Raw genomic sequence first — 17,512 nt, 5'->3', positions numbered from 1 at the left:
TAATCATGAGAATGATGACAAAGATCACAGTTAGTACTGGATCAAAGCATTCCAAGCACAAGTTGACAGGTCCTTTCATACGATCAGATGCAAAGAAGGTCAAAGTAATTCAAGAGATAAGTTTAGGATACATGGAGCATTTGTGCCTAGACTGTACTTTTGTGGAATGTCTTAGGAACAACCTACATTTCGTCATCCATATGCTCTTATGGAAGAATTCAAGCAGCTAGAATACTTAGTAATTTGCATAAAATGTGCCTAACGCTTAACGAATCCTTGTTTTCAGAAGCAGCTAATGGTTCTTCTCTGTGTCTTCTTTTTCCTGTGCGTGCTTTGTTTTGTTCCCATCCCGGCAGCCCAACGGGAGTAGCCAAGGCAAAGTGCACAACCCATTCCTTCCCACCCCCATGTTGCCACCACCACCGCCACCACCGATGGCCAGGCCTGTGCCCCTGCCGGTGCCAGACACAAAGCCTCCGACCACATCAACAGAAGGAGGCGCAGCCTCCCCCACCTCACCAAGTAAGTATGGCTGAGACAAGGCGCCGGTCACTTACAAAGCTCTGTGCACTTGAATCCACATCTCAGCTTGGCCCCTCACTGCATAGGCTTTAGTGAAAGGCACGATCCCCAGTGATGGTTGTAGCATGAGTTTGTAGAACCAAGACCAGATCAAAGCAGATACTACTCTAGGGCACCACCAACTATACCAAGTGTGAAAATCACTGGGTGTTTGGGTGGATAAAATGGTATAACTCCATGTGCAGGACTGAAAGTCACAATATGAATTATTCAGTGTTGCATATTATTTGAGTGGCTTTGAATGTTATTCTCATGATCATCAAACAACATCTACCTGTATGAATCTTATTAGCAAAAATTCCTCATACTTTGGTAGAGCCCTGTCTTCCAGTAACTTGCAATCCAAGAGAAATGCATTTGATGAGCTACAAAGGCTACGTACCTCATCCATCAAATAGAAAAAAAAAGTTTAGATCAAAGTAACCAATTCAAAGGTGTGTACATTGAACATTCACCAACAATAAGAGCCTGCCAGAAGATCAGAGCCAGTAGCCATGGCAGTTGCCTAGCTAAGGTTGGCAGAGGGAGGAGATGGAAGATGGAATTGGAAGGAAAGAGAAAAGAACTCTTGGCTCTTCTCTGAATACTCTGGGAAGTGTGATCAGACAATACAGGATTATTTGATAAATTAGAGAGAGAACAACTCTGCTGGTATTTCCTGATATTTTAAAGATGACAAGGGAATAGAAATAGGTTGAACACATCAATTTGGCTTGTATTATACCTGAAATAATGACGGGAAGAGTGGTGGCTGCAGGCACCCAGGTAGTGGATGGGACTACCTAATCTTGATAGGGGGTGTGACGACCACCTTCTCTAAAGCACTGCGGGGGGATCAAGGCATAGGAAAGAATGAGAGCTGTGACAGTGTCCCTACAGAGAGGAGGTCTTTAGGAAGTGAGGCTGGACACAAGGCACCTACAGAGGAAGAGGTGAGCACAGACCAGGAAAGAAGCAGTAAGATCAAGAACATGAGCAGCAGCTATGGAAAGTGAATGGAAGAAAGCCCAGGAAGAGCTGTTTTCCAGGCATAAGCTCTGGGCTTGGACAGCCATTTGGATGAGTATAGTGAAGGACAATTCAAACCTCTCGGTGTTGGGGACAGTGTGGTATTGAGTACAAGAGGGCCAAAGAGAAAAAATGAGTGTTCATTGAACTTAATGTGGGGGATACTGATTTCCGATATCTAGAGCCCCTCATGGGTATGGATGAGAGTCAGGTTATCTAGTATGTATTCATTTTGATAATGCATGCAGAAGTGAGTGGCATTGTGCATGGATTCTGGTTTTATAGCAAAAAGACTGAGTCTAGAGGAAAATCTGGGCAGGCTTACTTCTCTTGGTAAGAAGTGGTTCAACAAAGGAGAAAACCCTGAGTGTCCAATGACATAGGAAGCAAACTAGGCTTGCTATCAGGATCTTGGATGCTCAGTTGAGAAAAGAAGCTTCTGAGAGGTAGAAGCTTGTAGGTGAGTCCTACTTATTGTGTATTCGCATAACATCTTCAAACTAGTCAGAGAATAACCATCCCCAAACTCCATTAAGTCTGGTTCCTGGGGATATTGACTTACACGCTGGCAACCACATGCTTACTGTGCTATTGTACCACTTGTGCATATGGTACCACTTTGCTCTCTATATGTACAGGACATTGGCTGAGCTCTCCAGAAAACCTTGTTTAATATTCTTATTCTACATAGAATAAGTCTAAAGGATAAGTGCTCAAACCCCCTGCTTTCACATTGGTAGCTATGTTTCCCTTCCAATCCCAAGTTTCCTCATCTGTCGAATATAGGCAGTAATCCCTAGCTGGGCAAGGTTATATGTAATCAGCCACGATAAGCACCACACCACCACCAAATAAATTGGAGCATTATATTATCTCCCAGGAGCTTATCTGTTGGCTCAGACAGTAAAGAATCTGCCTACCATGCAGGAGACTTGGGTTCTGTCCCCTGGGTTGGGAAGATCCCCTGGAGAAGGGGAATGGCAACCCACTCCAGTATTCTTGCCTGGAAGATCCCATAGACAGAGGAGTCTGGTTGGCTGCAGTCCACGGGGTGGCACAGAGTCAGACACGGCTGAGCAACTAACCCTTTCACTTTCATTTCATTATTTACCAAAACTCTTAACTGGTGGAAGCCTCCCAGGCTAGGCTAATGAAGAAACATGTCTGTAGGACATGTAGAAGCTACTCAGCCCCTCAGTCAGGTTGGTACCTTTGAGTCTCTTCCCCGGGCTTCCTTCTGTGGCTTGAATCTAATGCCTTGTATGAGAATATAACCACTGTCCTCTTGTGCCCAGCCCCAAGCATTCATTTAACATGATGGGAAGAGGTGTGGAGGAGGCCTTGGCAGATCCAGCTCATATGGTTGCATGATCATTAGCACAGGGTTTAGAGATTTTTAGAAAAAGAATTTCAGGAAAGGGGAACAAAAGTTTGATATTTACATAATAATTTTATACCTACTTTTTGAATCCTAGGATTCTAGGAACATAGACAAAACCAAGTGTTCTACTGATGGCATAGAAAGATTTTTATCATCATAAATTTTAGCCCTGTTTCTGGTCTTTCCTGGGGTTTGCTGAATTCACAGTAATATGTTATTTCAGAGCAATATATAAGCTATCTTCTACTTTATTTTTAAGACAGTGATAGTCTGGGAAATCTGTAATTTATAGTATAGGAGAAACCTCTCAAATTAAAAATCTAAAAGCCCACCAGCCCACACTGGGAAGACTGCCTTCTTTCATTCATTTATTCGTGCTTCATATATTAGGCATATATTAGGCATCTGTCATGTGCCAAGGACTGTGTTAACCGCTTGGGATACAAAGATGATTCACCCCTTCTCCAAAGAAACTCAAGGTTTGCTGTGGGAGACAGCTGGGATACAGGCAGCTCGCCCAGACAGCACCGGGACAGAGGGGTGCATTGGTGCCATAAGAGGACTTGGGAGGGAGTTGGGTCCAGGTGCGGGGCCTCAGGTGAGATTTTTTGGGAGGGAGTGACTTCCTAGCTAATTAGGGGTAGCATTCTGATGTTTCAAGCCTGAGGGAGAAGGTAGAACTTCTTCTCAGAAACCAGCTTGTGAGTGGAAGGAGGGGGTGTCTGACATTGGATTACCACTGGATAAAAATTTAGAGCAGAAATATCATTTCATTAATTCTTAGAAATTACAACCACAGGATGGTTGGATCCTGTTTATCTTTGTCAGTTTATTAGAGCTCAACTTTAGCAAGAAGAAACATCATGACAGGGTATTATTAAGTACAGATGTTCAACATCCAAACAGTATATCTGATATTGAGTCTTTTTCAAAACCTGGGACAGTGTTTTCTATTGAGAGGTTTAAGATGATTTGCGATAAAATAAGGTTTTAAAAAGGAAAGTAGGAATCACCTATCCTGACAACTTTTCTGGGCCTGGACTCCCGTGTCTGTCAACAAGAATAACCCTAGCTGCTCTTCACACTGTCACAGACAGGCTGTCAGGACAAAGCAGGGTGACAGATGTGCTGTGCTGTAGACAACGTCCAAGACACCATTTTGAATATGCTCATTTATAAAATACAGATGGGTGCCAGCCTAAAGCAGAGTATGTGTTTTTAAACTAATCAGTTGCCTCTGGCACCAATGAGCAACTTTGCAGCTGCGACCAGGAAAACGAGGGTAAGACAGGTTTGGGGGAAAATATTTGCCTATAAAATAATATGTTTTAATGGGAAAAATCCTTACCAGAGGCCTAAAAAAAGAGTAGTGAGGGTGGAAATAACCGTTCTGTTCTCTCAAGGAGGACATTCATGTTGTTGATATGTTTGGAGGAAGATTGATATATACTATGCCAGATCTCTTTAGGATACCATGACAAACAGAAGGAATAACTGGTAAGGGTGATTCACAGTGGATGGATTCTGCTTCTGCTGATTAACTGGGTTTAGATAACCGGTGAGAGAATATCACTTCTTTCATTCATTCAGTAAATAGTTATTGACTAGCCACTATGTGCAAAGCAGTGTTGTAGATGCTAGGATTCTGCAGGAAATGAAAAAGATGAAAAATCCCTGAATTTGTGGAGCATTCATTTTACAGAAGGAAGAAAGACGATGAATAAACTAATAAGTATAATCGGTAGGAGTGATGTGAGATGCTGATACAATAGTAGGAAAGTGAAGCACAGAGGGGTTGGGATTAGTGGGGGTTGGATACAACCTAAACAGGGTGGTCGGAGAAGGCCTGTCTGAGAAGGGGAGGTTTGAACAAAGTTCAGCAGAGGCAAGAGGAGGAGCCATGAGACTAGAGGGAAGAGTTTCCGAGCAGGAGGATCAGCTAGTCCAGCCTGCGTGTTTGAGGAACAAAACCCAGAGGCCAGTGTGGTGAGACCATAATGAGTGAATGAATGAAAGTAGGGGGAGGCCATGTCTGAGAGGTAGTGTGGATGAACAAGGATGTGACTGGGAGCTGGGGAGCAGAGGGGAGGCTCAGACTCATGGAGGCAGCAAATGTTGAAGGTTCTTACAGGCCATTGTTAGGACTTTGGCATTTGTTCTGAGATGGGGAGCAAAGGAGTGACACAAGTTAGGTTTTAACATAAACTCTTTGAAGGCTTTGCTGAAAATAGACTTCATGGAGCAAGAATTAAAATAGGAGGACTAGTTATGAGGCTTATTTTTAAATCAATAAATATGAGTGTCTTCTACATGCCAGCCACTATTCTAGGCAGAGGGACCCAAAATGAACAAAGCAGACCATCCGCTTCCCTTGTGGCATTTACATTCTAGAGGGAGGGGACAAACAACAGAGAGCAAGTAAGTTAGTAAATTAGGGACCACTAAGTACAGTGGACAAAAGTAACACGGGGAAGGGAGGTGGCATACCATTGCAGTATTGCAGGCAAGAGCTGCCAATGACCTGAACCCATATAGGGGCAGTGCATTCTCAGTCGCTTCAGTCATGTCCAACTCTTTGCAATGCTATGGACTGTAGCCCACCAGGCTTCTCTGTCCATAGGATTCTCCAGGCAAGGATACGGGAGTGGGTACCATGCCCTCCTCCAGGGTATCTTCCAGACCCTGGGTTCGAACCCATGGCTCCTGCATTAGCAGGTGAATTCTTTACCACTGAGCCACCAGGGAATCCCCTGGGGAGGCAGTAGGGGTGATGAGAAATATTTGAAAGGTAAAGGTGACAGCATTTACTGACATGTTAGATGTGAGTTGAGGAAAAAAAAAACTGGAGATATCAGCAATGACACCTAGATTTTTGACCTGAGCAATTGGAAGGATGGAATTGCCATAAAGTGAGTTGAAAAAGTTACAGGAAGCGCAGTTCTGGGCAAGGGGTGGGCAAGTTTAGTTTGACCGAGTTATATTTGGAGATTCCTATTAGGTATCTTGGGCTTCCCAGGTGGCTCAGTGGTAAAGAATATACATGCCAATGCAGGAGACGTGAGTTCGATCCCTGGATCAGAAAGATCCCTTGGAGGAGGAAATGGCAACCTACTCTAGTATTCTTGCCTGGAAAGTCGCATGGACAGAGGAGCCTGGCAGGCTACAGTCCATGGGGTTGCAAAAGAGTCAAATGCAACTGAGCATGCATCCATGCACGGTAGGTATTTTACTGGTGAAACTAATTATAATGACGTCCTACCTACTGCAGTTCTTTGCAGTGTACTGAGTTTTTCTACATGCACCATCTCTAACTGGGAAGGGACTCCTTTTCAAACATGTAATAAAACAAATGGATATTCCTGAGAGTCCTAAGGACAACAGCTCAAGAATAGGCAAATCTCTCATTACATTTGGATCTGTTTGTGGTATGATAATTCAAAATGCACAATTCATTTTCTTAATTGCATTGTAAAATTCAATTTTTTATAATAGGTTGGCACCAAGAACATACTATAAAAATGGACTTTTCCAGAAAAGAAACTGAAGATTGGCATCATAGCCTAGAATTATAATGAAAAGAAAAAAAAACATTTTTGAATTATGATAGAAGATAAAACATGAATATTTTCCTTTTTTAAATTAATTAGGAACACAAAAACTCAATTTAAAAATGCATGAAAGACTTATAAACAGTTTTCTCCATCCTGTCTTAGCCATGAACTTTTGATTTTTTTAAACTAGAATTCTATTAAATTAGAAGCATGTAATAACAAGTTCCCCTTTTATTTTTATATCTCTGATGAATTTTGTATACATTCATTGTATGCATGAGTTTGAACCTGTTAATCAAGGATGTAACAATAATCTCTGACCAGGATTGAAATTTTCCTAGTATAATAATTAACATATGTTCAGTGCCTTTTGCTTAGCAAAGCTCTTTACACATATGTTTTATCTCATTTCCAACTTCTTAAGACTCAGGAAGTTAGGATTTTATAGATAAGGAAACAGATTTGAGAATGGAATCTCGAATTTCCCAAGATTATAATCCCACAGTGTGCATGGGCACTCAGTCGCTCAGTCATGTCCGACTCTTTTGCAACCCCATGGACTGTAGCCCACCAGGCTCCTTTGTCCATGGGATTCTCCAGGCAAGAACACTGAAGTGGGTTGCCATTTCCTTCTCCAGGGGATCTTCCTGACTCAGGGATCAAACCCATGTCTCCTGTGTCTCTTGCATTGCAGGCTGATTCTTTACTGCAATAAGCCATCTAGATGAAAAAGAATAATCCTATGGTCTCATGGTGCTAGCTCCTACTGTAGCCAAATTACAAAGCAATATGACACGATTTCTAGTTACCAGGGAACCACAAACTGCCTATTCTTGTCTGAAATTAATAACGCAACAAAATGTTGAGCTTTTACTAATACCAAGCACTTTAAAAGCTGTTTTTTATGTATTATCTTGTTTTAATCCTCACATTAATGCTGTGAAGTGCATACTTTGAAAAGTAAATACCTTAATTGAGAAACACAGGGTGTGAAGAGATAGATAACTTTCTCAAGATCACTCAGTCAGGTGTAGCAGCGTCATGACTCACACCCAGCCACCTTGAACCTGCAGTTCATACGCTTGGCCAGAGCATCCTTTGAGGATCTTCACTTTAGCCCAGTTGCCAGGTTTGCAGTGCAGATCCTATGGGAGAAGTACAAAGGAAGATACTAGTGGTCATTTATACTTCAGTGTGGATCAGTTTCCGTTGCTGAGAATAACTTTTTGTTAGCAGGGAAAGTAAAGAGAGCAGAAGGAAAGCGATAAGCAATAGCGAAAAGGTGGGAAAACAGTAGCTATTGCTAAAGGCAGATGTTCTTTGTTCCTTAGGGCTCTGCAGAGCTTGGACTGTTGATGAATGCTTAGAAGAATTACTCTCTGAGTTTTCACCCAAATAATGACGGCTCTCTTTTTCATTAACACTTCTTTATGTTTAATTTTAATCAGTGATTGAATTTAGAACAAGTGAGTGAATATGTCATATACACAATTTTTAAATGATATAAGGACTGTATTTCCTTTCAGAGAAGAGTCAGTGGATAATGACAAGAGAGAATTTTTAAAAAGTTAGTGGCTTCCTTTCATAAAATAGTGTTTCTTTACTGGTACCTGGACTCTTCCTTTAGTTTTTAAATTTTTTAAAAAGTTTATATTCAGTGAAATTCACCCTTTGGTGTACAGTTCTATGAGCTTTTAAAACATCATAGATTCTTCCAACCAACACCACATACAGGATACTGAACAATTCCAAAGAGCTCCCTCCTTCTTCTTATCTACTCTTAAGTTAATGTCTGATGTTATTTAGTGCCAGGGAACATATTTTACTTTGATCTCTCTATTTCCACATTGAATTTTATTCTTCAGCCAGCACTGCTTCTATCCCCATTATATTTTAATTTTTTATATTCTTCTGAATCAGAAAGAGACCAGTTTAACTGCAGTATTTTAGGATATGATAATAGTGACATTTTCATATGGAAGAGGGAAAAGAATTATTCAATAAAGTATATTGGGATGACTGAGTAGCTATCCACAAAAAATAAAATTCATTATACCAAAATAAATTCCAGGTGGTACACAAAAATATAATATAGAAATATTAAGCCTTAAAGTACCACAAAAACATAGGGCAGACTTTTTTGAAATATTGAAATGAGAAAGACCTTTCAAATAATATAGAAAAATATCTTGACATAATCTTGTTGAGTGTGTGAAAAATAGGCATTCTCCTATACTGTTAGAGGACTGTAAATTGGTTCAACCTCTCCAGAGGACTATTTTATTATATATATATAAATTTTAAATGTGAGTCATACATAGTGTTGGACATATGAGCAAAGATATACATCAAGTATTCGCTGCAACAGTGATTATAATAAAAGAGTGGGAGTGGAAGTGAAATTCGCTCAGTCATGTCCGACTCTTTGCGACCCCATGAACTATATAGTCCATGGAATTCTCTAGGCCAGAATACTGAGGGGATAGCCTTTCCCTTCTCCAGGGGATCTTCCCAACTCAGGGATTGAAACCAAAATATCCAAATATCTACTAATGTGATATACATTAGAAAACCCTTTGAAAAGAAGGATGGGGCTTCCCTGGTGGCTCAGTGGTAAAGAATCCACCTGCCAATTGCAGGAGACACGGGTTCGATCCCTGATCCGGGAATATCCCACATGCCATGCCATGGGGAAACTAAGTTTGTGTGCCACAACTATTGAGCCTATCCTCTAGAGCTTGGGAGCTGCAACTACTGAGCCCACATGCCCTGGAGCCCATGCTCCACAACAAGAGAAGCCCCTGCAATGAGAAGTCTGTGCTCTGCAGCTAGGGGGTAGCCCCCACTTGCCACAGCTAGGGAGAAGCCCGCACAGCAACAAAGGCCCAGCACAGTCAGAAATAAAAATAAGTAAATAAATTAAAAATAAGGGTGGAAGTGAAGCTGCTTAGTCGTGTCCGACTCTTTGCGACCCCATGGACTATAGCCTACCAGGGTCTTCCATCCATGGGATTTTCCAGGCAAGAATGCTGGAGTGGGGTGCCATTGCCTTCTCCAGGGGATCTTCCCGACCCAGGGATCGAACCCAGGTCTTCTGCACTGTAAGCAAACACTTTTACCATCTGAGCCACCAGGGAAGTCAAAAATAAAGATGGATGTATATGAATTCATGGAATAATCTTTGAGTTATATTAAGTTGTCAAAGGAGAGTGCTAAGAAACAGTATGTATAGAACATATCCTGCTGTAGAGTGGGGGATGTATATATACACTTGATTGCAGTATTGAAGGATAGAAATTGCTTTGTTGGGAGGTTTTAAGTACCTTACCCAGTGAGAATAGAAGAGATTATTGAGTTTTAAAGCCCCTTTTATGTTAAATTTGATTTATTTACTTTTAAAAGTATTTTTCTAGTAAACTAAAATTTTTCTTTAAATCTCAATCACTAATTACAATGACCAAAACTCACACAGTGGGGTCAGGTAAGGGGGGTGAAATGGGCGTGATCCAGAAAAGCCTTGGTAAGTTTTGTACATCTAGTTTTTAGTTGCACTCACCTGAACTTTGGGTATGATAGCAAAAAATATGTGCTCTTTCTGGTGGAGAATTATATTCTTCTTCCCCTCCCAGAGAGCATGGAATTTAGTACAAGGATAACATTTTCACCCTCAGTAGCCATTATTCGCTCACAAGTTCTGCTTCCCTGGTGGCTTAGAGGGTAAAGCGTCTGCCTGCAATGTAGGAGACCCAGGTTCAATCCCTGAGTCTGGAAGATCCCCGGGAGAAGGAAATGGCAACCCACTCCAGTACTGTTGCCTGGAAAATCCCATGGACGGAGGAGCCTTGTAGGCTACAGTCCATGGGGTCACAAAGAGTCGGACCCGACTGAGCGATGACACGTTCTGCTTTAGGAACCCATTGGATACAAATGTACATGTGCTATCTTTAAGTTATAATTTTCGGTAAATACTTTTTGCAGAGCATTTCTACTTTGTGCACAAACCAAATTTTTAATGTCTAACTGTGCAAAAGAAAAATAATTATTGCAAATCAGGCCCTTTGATAGGTATTTTCATATGTATTACCTTAGTTGCACTATTTTTATTTTAATCTGAAAAATTGGAATCATTAGCCCTCTTTTTAAAAAGAGGAAACTGAGATTGAACCAGAATTCGAATCCAGGTCTGTTGGATGCTAAAGCCCAGTGCTTTCTACTCTACCACTTAACTATATTTCAAGACATGCCATAAAAAAAACTTTTCTATTATTCTTATAAAAACTCCTGGGTACATTGAATTGGATGAAAAACAGAGGAACTCGTGAGCAGAAAAAATAAGAACTGAACTTTGTCAAGAAGAAATGAATGACAAAAGAAAACAGATAATGGACGATCACATTCATTTGGGTTATTTAAGTTATCATAACCCATTCATGTCTTATTTTGCCTCAGTTTTTTACTATTTCAAATGACAGAAATGACAGATGAGTCTTAAGATTTTCTTCATGAAGATAATATATGGCAATGCAATGTAGGAAAATTGAAAAATACAGAAAAGTATTTTTAAAATTATATTCTCCTGTAACCAACTACTAATTAACATTTTAGTCTGATTTTCTTCCCTTTTTTCAGTGCATTTCTCTGTGTATGTTTATATTCATATAAGATTATTGTGACCTACTGCATATAATATTTTCTAGGTTATTTTCTTAACTAGTATTTTACATCTTTTCTTACTTTATAAGAAAAAGCTAGGAAATGTTATTTTAAATAATTTTTACTTATTCTCCTACCACAGAACATTATCTTTCGTCCTTGCCTATGGAATATCCTCCAGCAAATCATCAAACATATATTTTTGTCCCCAACTTGAATAATTTTGTTAGGATAGATTCTGGAATTGGAATCACTAGTGCAGATAGTATAAACATTTCTCTTGATATACATTACCAAACTGCTTTTCAGAAAAGTTGTGCCAGTTTACACCCTGAGAAATTATATATGAATCTGATCATAACATTAACCCAGGAGAGATTTAAGTATTATTTTTTTATATTTGGGGTTTTCAGATTCCGTTTGTCTGTATTTAGGATTGAAAATTACTAGAAGATATTTTGAAATCACTCATAATTCCAGTCTTTATAGATAATCACTTTCTGTGTATATTCTCCAGTCATTTTCTGTGCTTATTTTAAACATAATTGATCATATGTATGTGTATATACATATATATAATTTTATAAACTACTTTTATTCATTTCATATTATAACCATATCATGGTGTCATTATTATTTTAAAACATTTTTAATGACTGCAGTATTCTAACATATGGATGAAACATCAATTTATCCATTGGTTCCAATTTGTTGCACTTATAAGTAATGCTGTAATGAACATCTTGGAGTGTAAGTCTTTATATGTGCTTTTAAGTATTGGTTGAGAATATAGTCCCAGAAGTGGGTTTCCAAAGTTACACTGCCTTTGGAGAGGCTACAGAAGCCTTTCAAGAGGGAGGGATCCAATATATTGATCTTGGTTTCTTTTTTTAGTAAACCCCAGCTGAAGCCGGGGTTTATTCCCTGTGGCTCTTCAATATTACTTTCACCTGTGCCTACCATCTACGTGGTTGTTTTTGATCAATAGATATGTTCAGTTAAATAACACACAGCGTACACATAAAAATAAGTGATATAGAATGTGGATCAGTCATTAGAAATAAATTGAAATGAACTGAAACAAAGCTGTATCCTGTCCTTTAAATCATTATGAAAAAGAATATTATAGGCAGTATAAATAGGTTGTTTACAGGAAATACTCATTGTTAAGTGCCTCTTCATTACACAGATTTTGGTAACAAAGTCAAAAGACGTCCAGTTTTTAAGTTGCTCTGAGTCCCTTCTCTCTGTGTGCACACATGAATTTGTCTTATACCTTCCTCTCTGAACATATCATTCCAAATCATGATGTCATTTGAGCCCTACCCGCTATTAAGATCCCTAACACAAGTGGAGAGACCAGCAGAGCAAAGCCATCTGCCAAAACTGATTCTTTTCGTGACTTTTGTGAACTATTGACATATTAAACATTTCATGTAAATTGTTACCATACATGTTAAGTAATGCTAATATATTAAAGTTCAAATTCTTTAGATTTTCAGGAAGAAGGTTTGTGGGTATGCTATTCCGTAGTAATATACTAGCGATAAGTAGGTTTTAATTTCATGCCCTGAAGGCTGTCTTTTTTGTTGTTGGTAACTTGTTTGTACAGACGAAAGATCTGCAGAGATAATAGAATGAGGTAACTGACTTCACATACATGATCAAAATAATGGAAATTCAATGTGGTTATCTTCTAGATTCCAAATATCTGGACAAAAATTACAACATCCATTCAATCACGTGGGAATTTCCAAACCTCTGAATATTGGGTCATGCGTCAGCAAAGCTAAATGTGTTTCCTTGGCATTATAATTACATTAATAATGCCAACCTAGGCCCTGTAAATTTGTCGATACCCATAGATTTCTTCAAAGGAAAAAACAGTCCAATATCCTCTAGCATTTTTTTTGTGACCTGGCAAGAAATAGTGCTGTTCAAGTTCCCAAATGAGTCAATTGTAATAGGTTTCATTTAGAAAGTACCCAGTGTATTGTAGCTCAGTCAGTAAAGAATCTGCCTGCAGTGTAGGAGACCCAGGTTTGAACCCTGCGTTGGGAAGATCCCCTGGAGAGGGAAATGGCAACCCGCTCCAGTATCCTTGCCTGGAAAATCTCATGGACAGTGGAGCCTGGTGGGCTGCAGTCCATGGGGTCGCAAAGAGTCGGGCACGACTGAGCGACTAATATTTTAATACTTAATCTATTTTCTAATAGTTTCTGCATTTGTTTTTTTACAAACGAAAGTGTTTTTCACAGGGCTTTTAAAAAAATAGTATTGTAACATACGATAGTGCAGTTAAGATTCCAGAAATTATTTCACTTAGGTATTTAGTCACCTCACTGCTTCAGTTTGCAACTGCATGCATTCTGATGCACAGTCAGGTGTCACTGATAAACGTTTAATAAACTTGCAGTTTGAAAACACAGGGATCTGTTCAAGTCTCCATTCCTAAACTTGTTCGGATGACTTTGGTCCAGTAACTAGCACATTCCTGGGCAGGTAGTGGAATCACAGTAAGGCTAGCTGAATGAAATTGAATCTTTGTCTAGCGTTTTTAAAGAAAAATCCCCACATGTGAAAATGTCTTGAGTTTCTGAACACAAGACAACATGTGAAGTGCATGCTGATTTTGAGATAGGATGGGAAAGGTTTACAGTGTTAGGATGCCTAGTGGTCTTATGCTGTGCTGTGCTTGGTTTCTCAGTTGTGTCTGACTCTTTGTGACCCCGTGGACTGTAGGCTGCCAGGCTCCTCTGTCCATGGGGATTCTCCAGGCAAGAATACTGGAGTGGGTTGCCATGCCCTTCTCCAGGGGATCTTCCTGTCCCAGGGATCGAACCAAGATCTCCCTCATTGCAGGCAGATTCTTTACCATCTGAGCCATGAGGGAAGCCCCTAGTGGTCTTAATGGTGTTTAAAATTTGGCATCTTTGATTATTTTATAAATTATTTCTTCAAGAAGAATTCAGTGGACTTTTTCTCCTTCAATTTCAAACATTCAAGTCCCCAGTCCTCAATTTTTCATCTTCCAGACCGTATGGCAAAGTGTCATTTGCAACATTCCATCTTTTCTTCTTTCCCTCCACGATTGACAGCCCCACCCTGCACCTCTGCTCCTTGGCTCCTGCATCTTCCTCTGTAACCCGCAGCTCATCTGAACTTGCCAACTAACATGTCTTTTGCCGCCCGTCACGAAGGCCATCTCCTTCTCTTCTACAAAGCTTTTCCTGTTCCCCCTGCCAGGTGTCACTTTTCTGTCCTTAAACACCCCACCGATTTTTATGTATATTACTTTTAGACACTCATATTTTCACTTTCTGTACTCATCTCTCCCCACTAGACGCTAACATTTCAAGGATAGCAGTGTGTCTGGCTCATCTTTTTATCTCCCATAAAACTCAGCATAGAGCCTGGCACGGAGGAAGTGTTTACATGAGAGCAAGAGAGAGACAAAGAGAGAGAGGAAAAATAGGAATACATAAGATATTTCTCCTTGATGCACCGCAACAATTAGACTTGGTAGAGTTTGAGGGAATGAGGAACTTGGCATTCCCTCCTTTTAGATTAAGAGAATGAGAAATGGGATATTCCTTCCTTTTAGATAGTTGGCATCTGTCATGAACAGAACACAAACTTCTCTTCAAACTTTGTGTCTGCCAGGGTTTAGGGGACTTTGTTGCTTCCTGTGTCTGGAAGTAAATTCAGAATGTCAGAACTAACAAGGACGTAGTGTATAGCACAGGGAATTATACTCAGTATCTTGCAATAGCCTATAATGGAAAAGTATCTAAGAAATTATTTATTTATATATATATACATACACATACACACACACACACACACACACAAATGGATCATGTTGCTATAAACCTGAAACTGTTAATAAAACAACAGTGTAAATCAATTGTATTTCAATAAAAAAAATTTTTTAAGACAAATATCTAAGACACACACACACATAAAAATAAAATCAAAATACACTAGCTCTCTTACATTATCTTTTCTGCCAAGGTGCCTCACTGGGTCATGCCCTTCTCTCCCACCCCAGCAGAGGAGCTGGGTGCCTCTATCCTCAGGCTGGTGAGCCCCAGCACTCAGCCTCCTGGTGGCCACTCTGTGACACTGGAGAGGGCTTCCTCCAAAGGGTTGCTCTCCTTTCACACCCTGGCTCTACACAGAAATCTGTAATTTTCTCTCTCTTCTGTTTTCCAGTGATGACACACAATTCAGTTCAGTTCAGTCACTCAGTCGTGTCCATCTCTTTGCAACCCCATGAATCAAAGCACGCCAGGCCTCCCTGTCCATCACCAACTCCCGGAGTTCACACAGACTCACGTCCATTGAGTCAGTGATACCATCCAGCCATCTCATCCTCTGTCGTCCCCTTCTCCTCCTGCCCCCAGTTCCTCCCAGCATCAGAGTCTTTTCCAATGAGTCAACTCTTCGCATGAGGTGGCCAAAGTACTGGAGTTTCAGCTTTAGCATCATTCCCTCCAAAGAAATCCCAGGGCTGATCTCCTTTAGAATGGATTGGTTGGATCTCCTTGCAGTCCAAGGGACTCTCAAGAGTCTTCTCTAACACCACAGTTCAAAAGCATCAATTCTTCGGCGCTCAGCTTTCTTCACAGTCCAACTCTCACATCCATACATGACCACTGGAAAAACCATAGCCTTGACTACACGGACCTTTGTTGGCAAAGTAATGTCTCTGCTTTTCAGGGGTTGCTAAATTTGAATTAGATCTTGAATCTGGCTGCCTACTTTCAAAACAAGCTGATGCACTCACATTTTCTAGTTTGTGAGATTTGAGTGGTTTTACTAATACTGTTTTCATCTTAAAGAAACCATCAACTGACATTGGTACAGATATTTTAATGTCTCAATATCTTGTTTTGCAGTCATATTTTTCCCCCAAAACAGGAAAGCTCCAACTATCTTTTATTCAGAACAGTTGGACCACTTTTTTAGCCCTACGATCAGCTTATGATTGTTGGGTAAAGGCTATTCCAAATTCCAAACTGATTCATCTGGAAACTCGTGATTCCTCTATTCGGTCACCTCCCTTATTCCTTCTCATTCAGAGGCAAAACAAAAAAACAAAAAAAAACCCAGATAACCTGGGAACAACAAAAGTTGGACTCACAGGCAGTCAGTTACATCCATTTCTGAGAACATAGAAGTTGTTCTTCCAGGGAACACCTGCCCAGTTGTAAAGAGCAGAGCTAACGGGTGATCTCAGCCACTCTCCCTGGCCATCCTACAATCTCCCTAGAGATAGATTCCAGTATTCGCAGAGGCTCAATTGCATATAAAGAAAGAATTGTTCATGAACTGTTTTCCAGTTGCTCATACTGAGGCCTGACTTGTACTGCCTAACTGAAGGATTTTAGAATTAGCAATGCATATGGTAAGTGGGCAACACAGAAGGATATGGGATCAGATTCTGACTTGAAATTTTGATACTTACCTCTGTGGCTAAGGCTAGGACTCTTGGATAATCTGAAGTAATACATAGGAAGAGAAAAAATATAATCAGATTAGCCCATATAAGAGCTGGCAGGTGTTTATTATAGAAATGTTTTTTCATAAGGCTAAGAAAATGGACCATGATGATGCTGCTCATGTAGGTCAAATGGCTGCTAAAAAAAGCAAACACTTTCTGTTTCCGAAGCAGACAACTAATCAATACTTTGATTTCTAATAGTCATGTTTGTCATGAGGACTTTTACAATGAGGTTATATAAGCAAATTGATTTCCCAGTTGACTTTATCAGGAAATCATCAAATGCCCCTGAATCTTCCCACCAGAGTTCTCAGAAATACCTGATAATTTCTTCCCAGAAAATTATTTTCTGGACTTACTGATTTTCTGAAGCTCCTTCTGCAACATTTGATTGTTGCTGTAAAGAGACAAAAATTATAATTAAGACAGATAATGAATGTAATATAAGAGCATAGTAAGCACAGTTGTATATAATTAATTACCATATAGCCCCCTTTACTTCATTTTATATTCATGTTGAAAGCACTTAACTGGGCATATGTAATTGATTCACCATGACATATATGATTGTTTCAGAAAGTCTCAACTGAGGCTTTTGTTCAACAGGATAACTCCCTCATTCCACTGATTCTTTGGGAAAAATCAAATTCACCCTATGTCATGTCATCTCTGGAACTGCATCCTGTTATAGGTGAACACTCTGCTTATTGAAACTACAGTAATGGAAGACGAGCCAGACTTTCTTTCTTCCTTCCCTTGTTTTTCCTGTATCCTTGATTTTTCCGAGAATCACCTTTCTATAGAATAAGTTTCCCTGAGCACCTTTTGTTC

At 39.9% G+C, this 17,512-nt stretch overlaps 1 protein-coding gene across 4 annotated transcripts in view; it reads left to right on the top strand.

Moving 5' to 3' along the window:
* Positions 1-17,512, top strand: part of NFIA (nuclear factor I A) — a 394,800-nt gene that overhangs the window by 338,758 nt on the left and 38,530 nt on the right. For all 4 annotated transcript variants that reach the window (XM_052636594.1, XM_052636595.1, XM_052636593.1 and 1 more), the window contains exon 9: positions 357-522. In XM_052636594.1, the coding sequence (XP_052492554.1) occupies positions 357-522 (166 nt within the window). The remainder of the gene's footprint in view (positions 1-356; positions 523-17,512) is intronic.

Source organism: Budorcas taxicolor, chromosome 3 (assembly GCF_023091745.1).
Source record: "Budorcas taxicolor isolate Tak-1 chromosome 3, Takin1.1, whole genome shotgun sequence".
In the NCBI taxonomy this organism is placed as follows: Eukaryota; Metazoa; Chordata; class Mammalia; order Artiodactyla; family Bovidae; genus Budorcas; species Budorcas taxicolor.
This window is presented reverse-complemented; position numbering and strand designations above follow the sequence as displayed.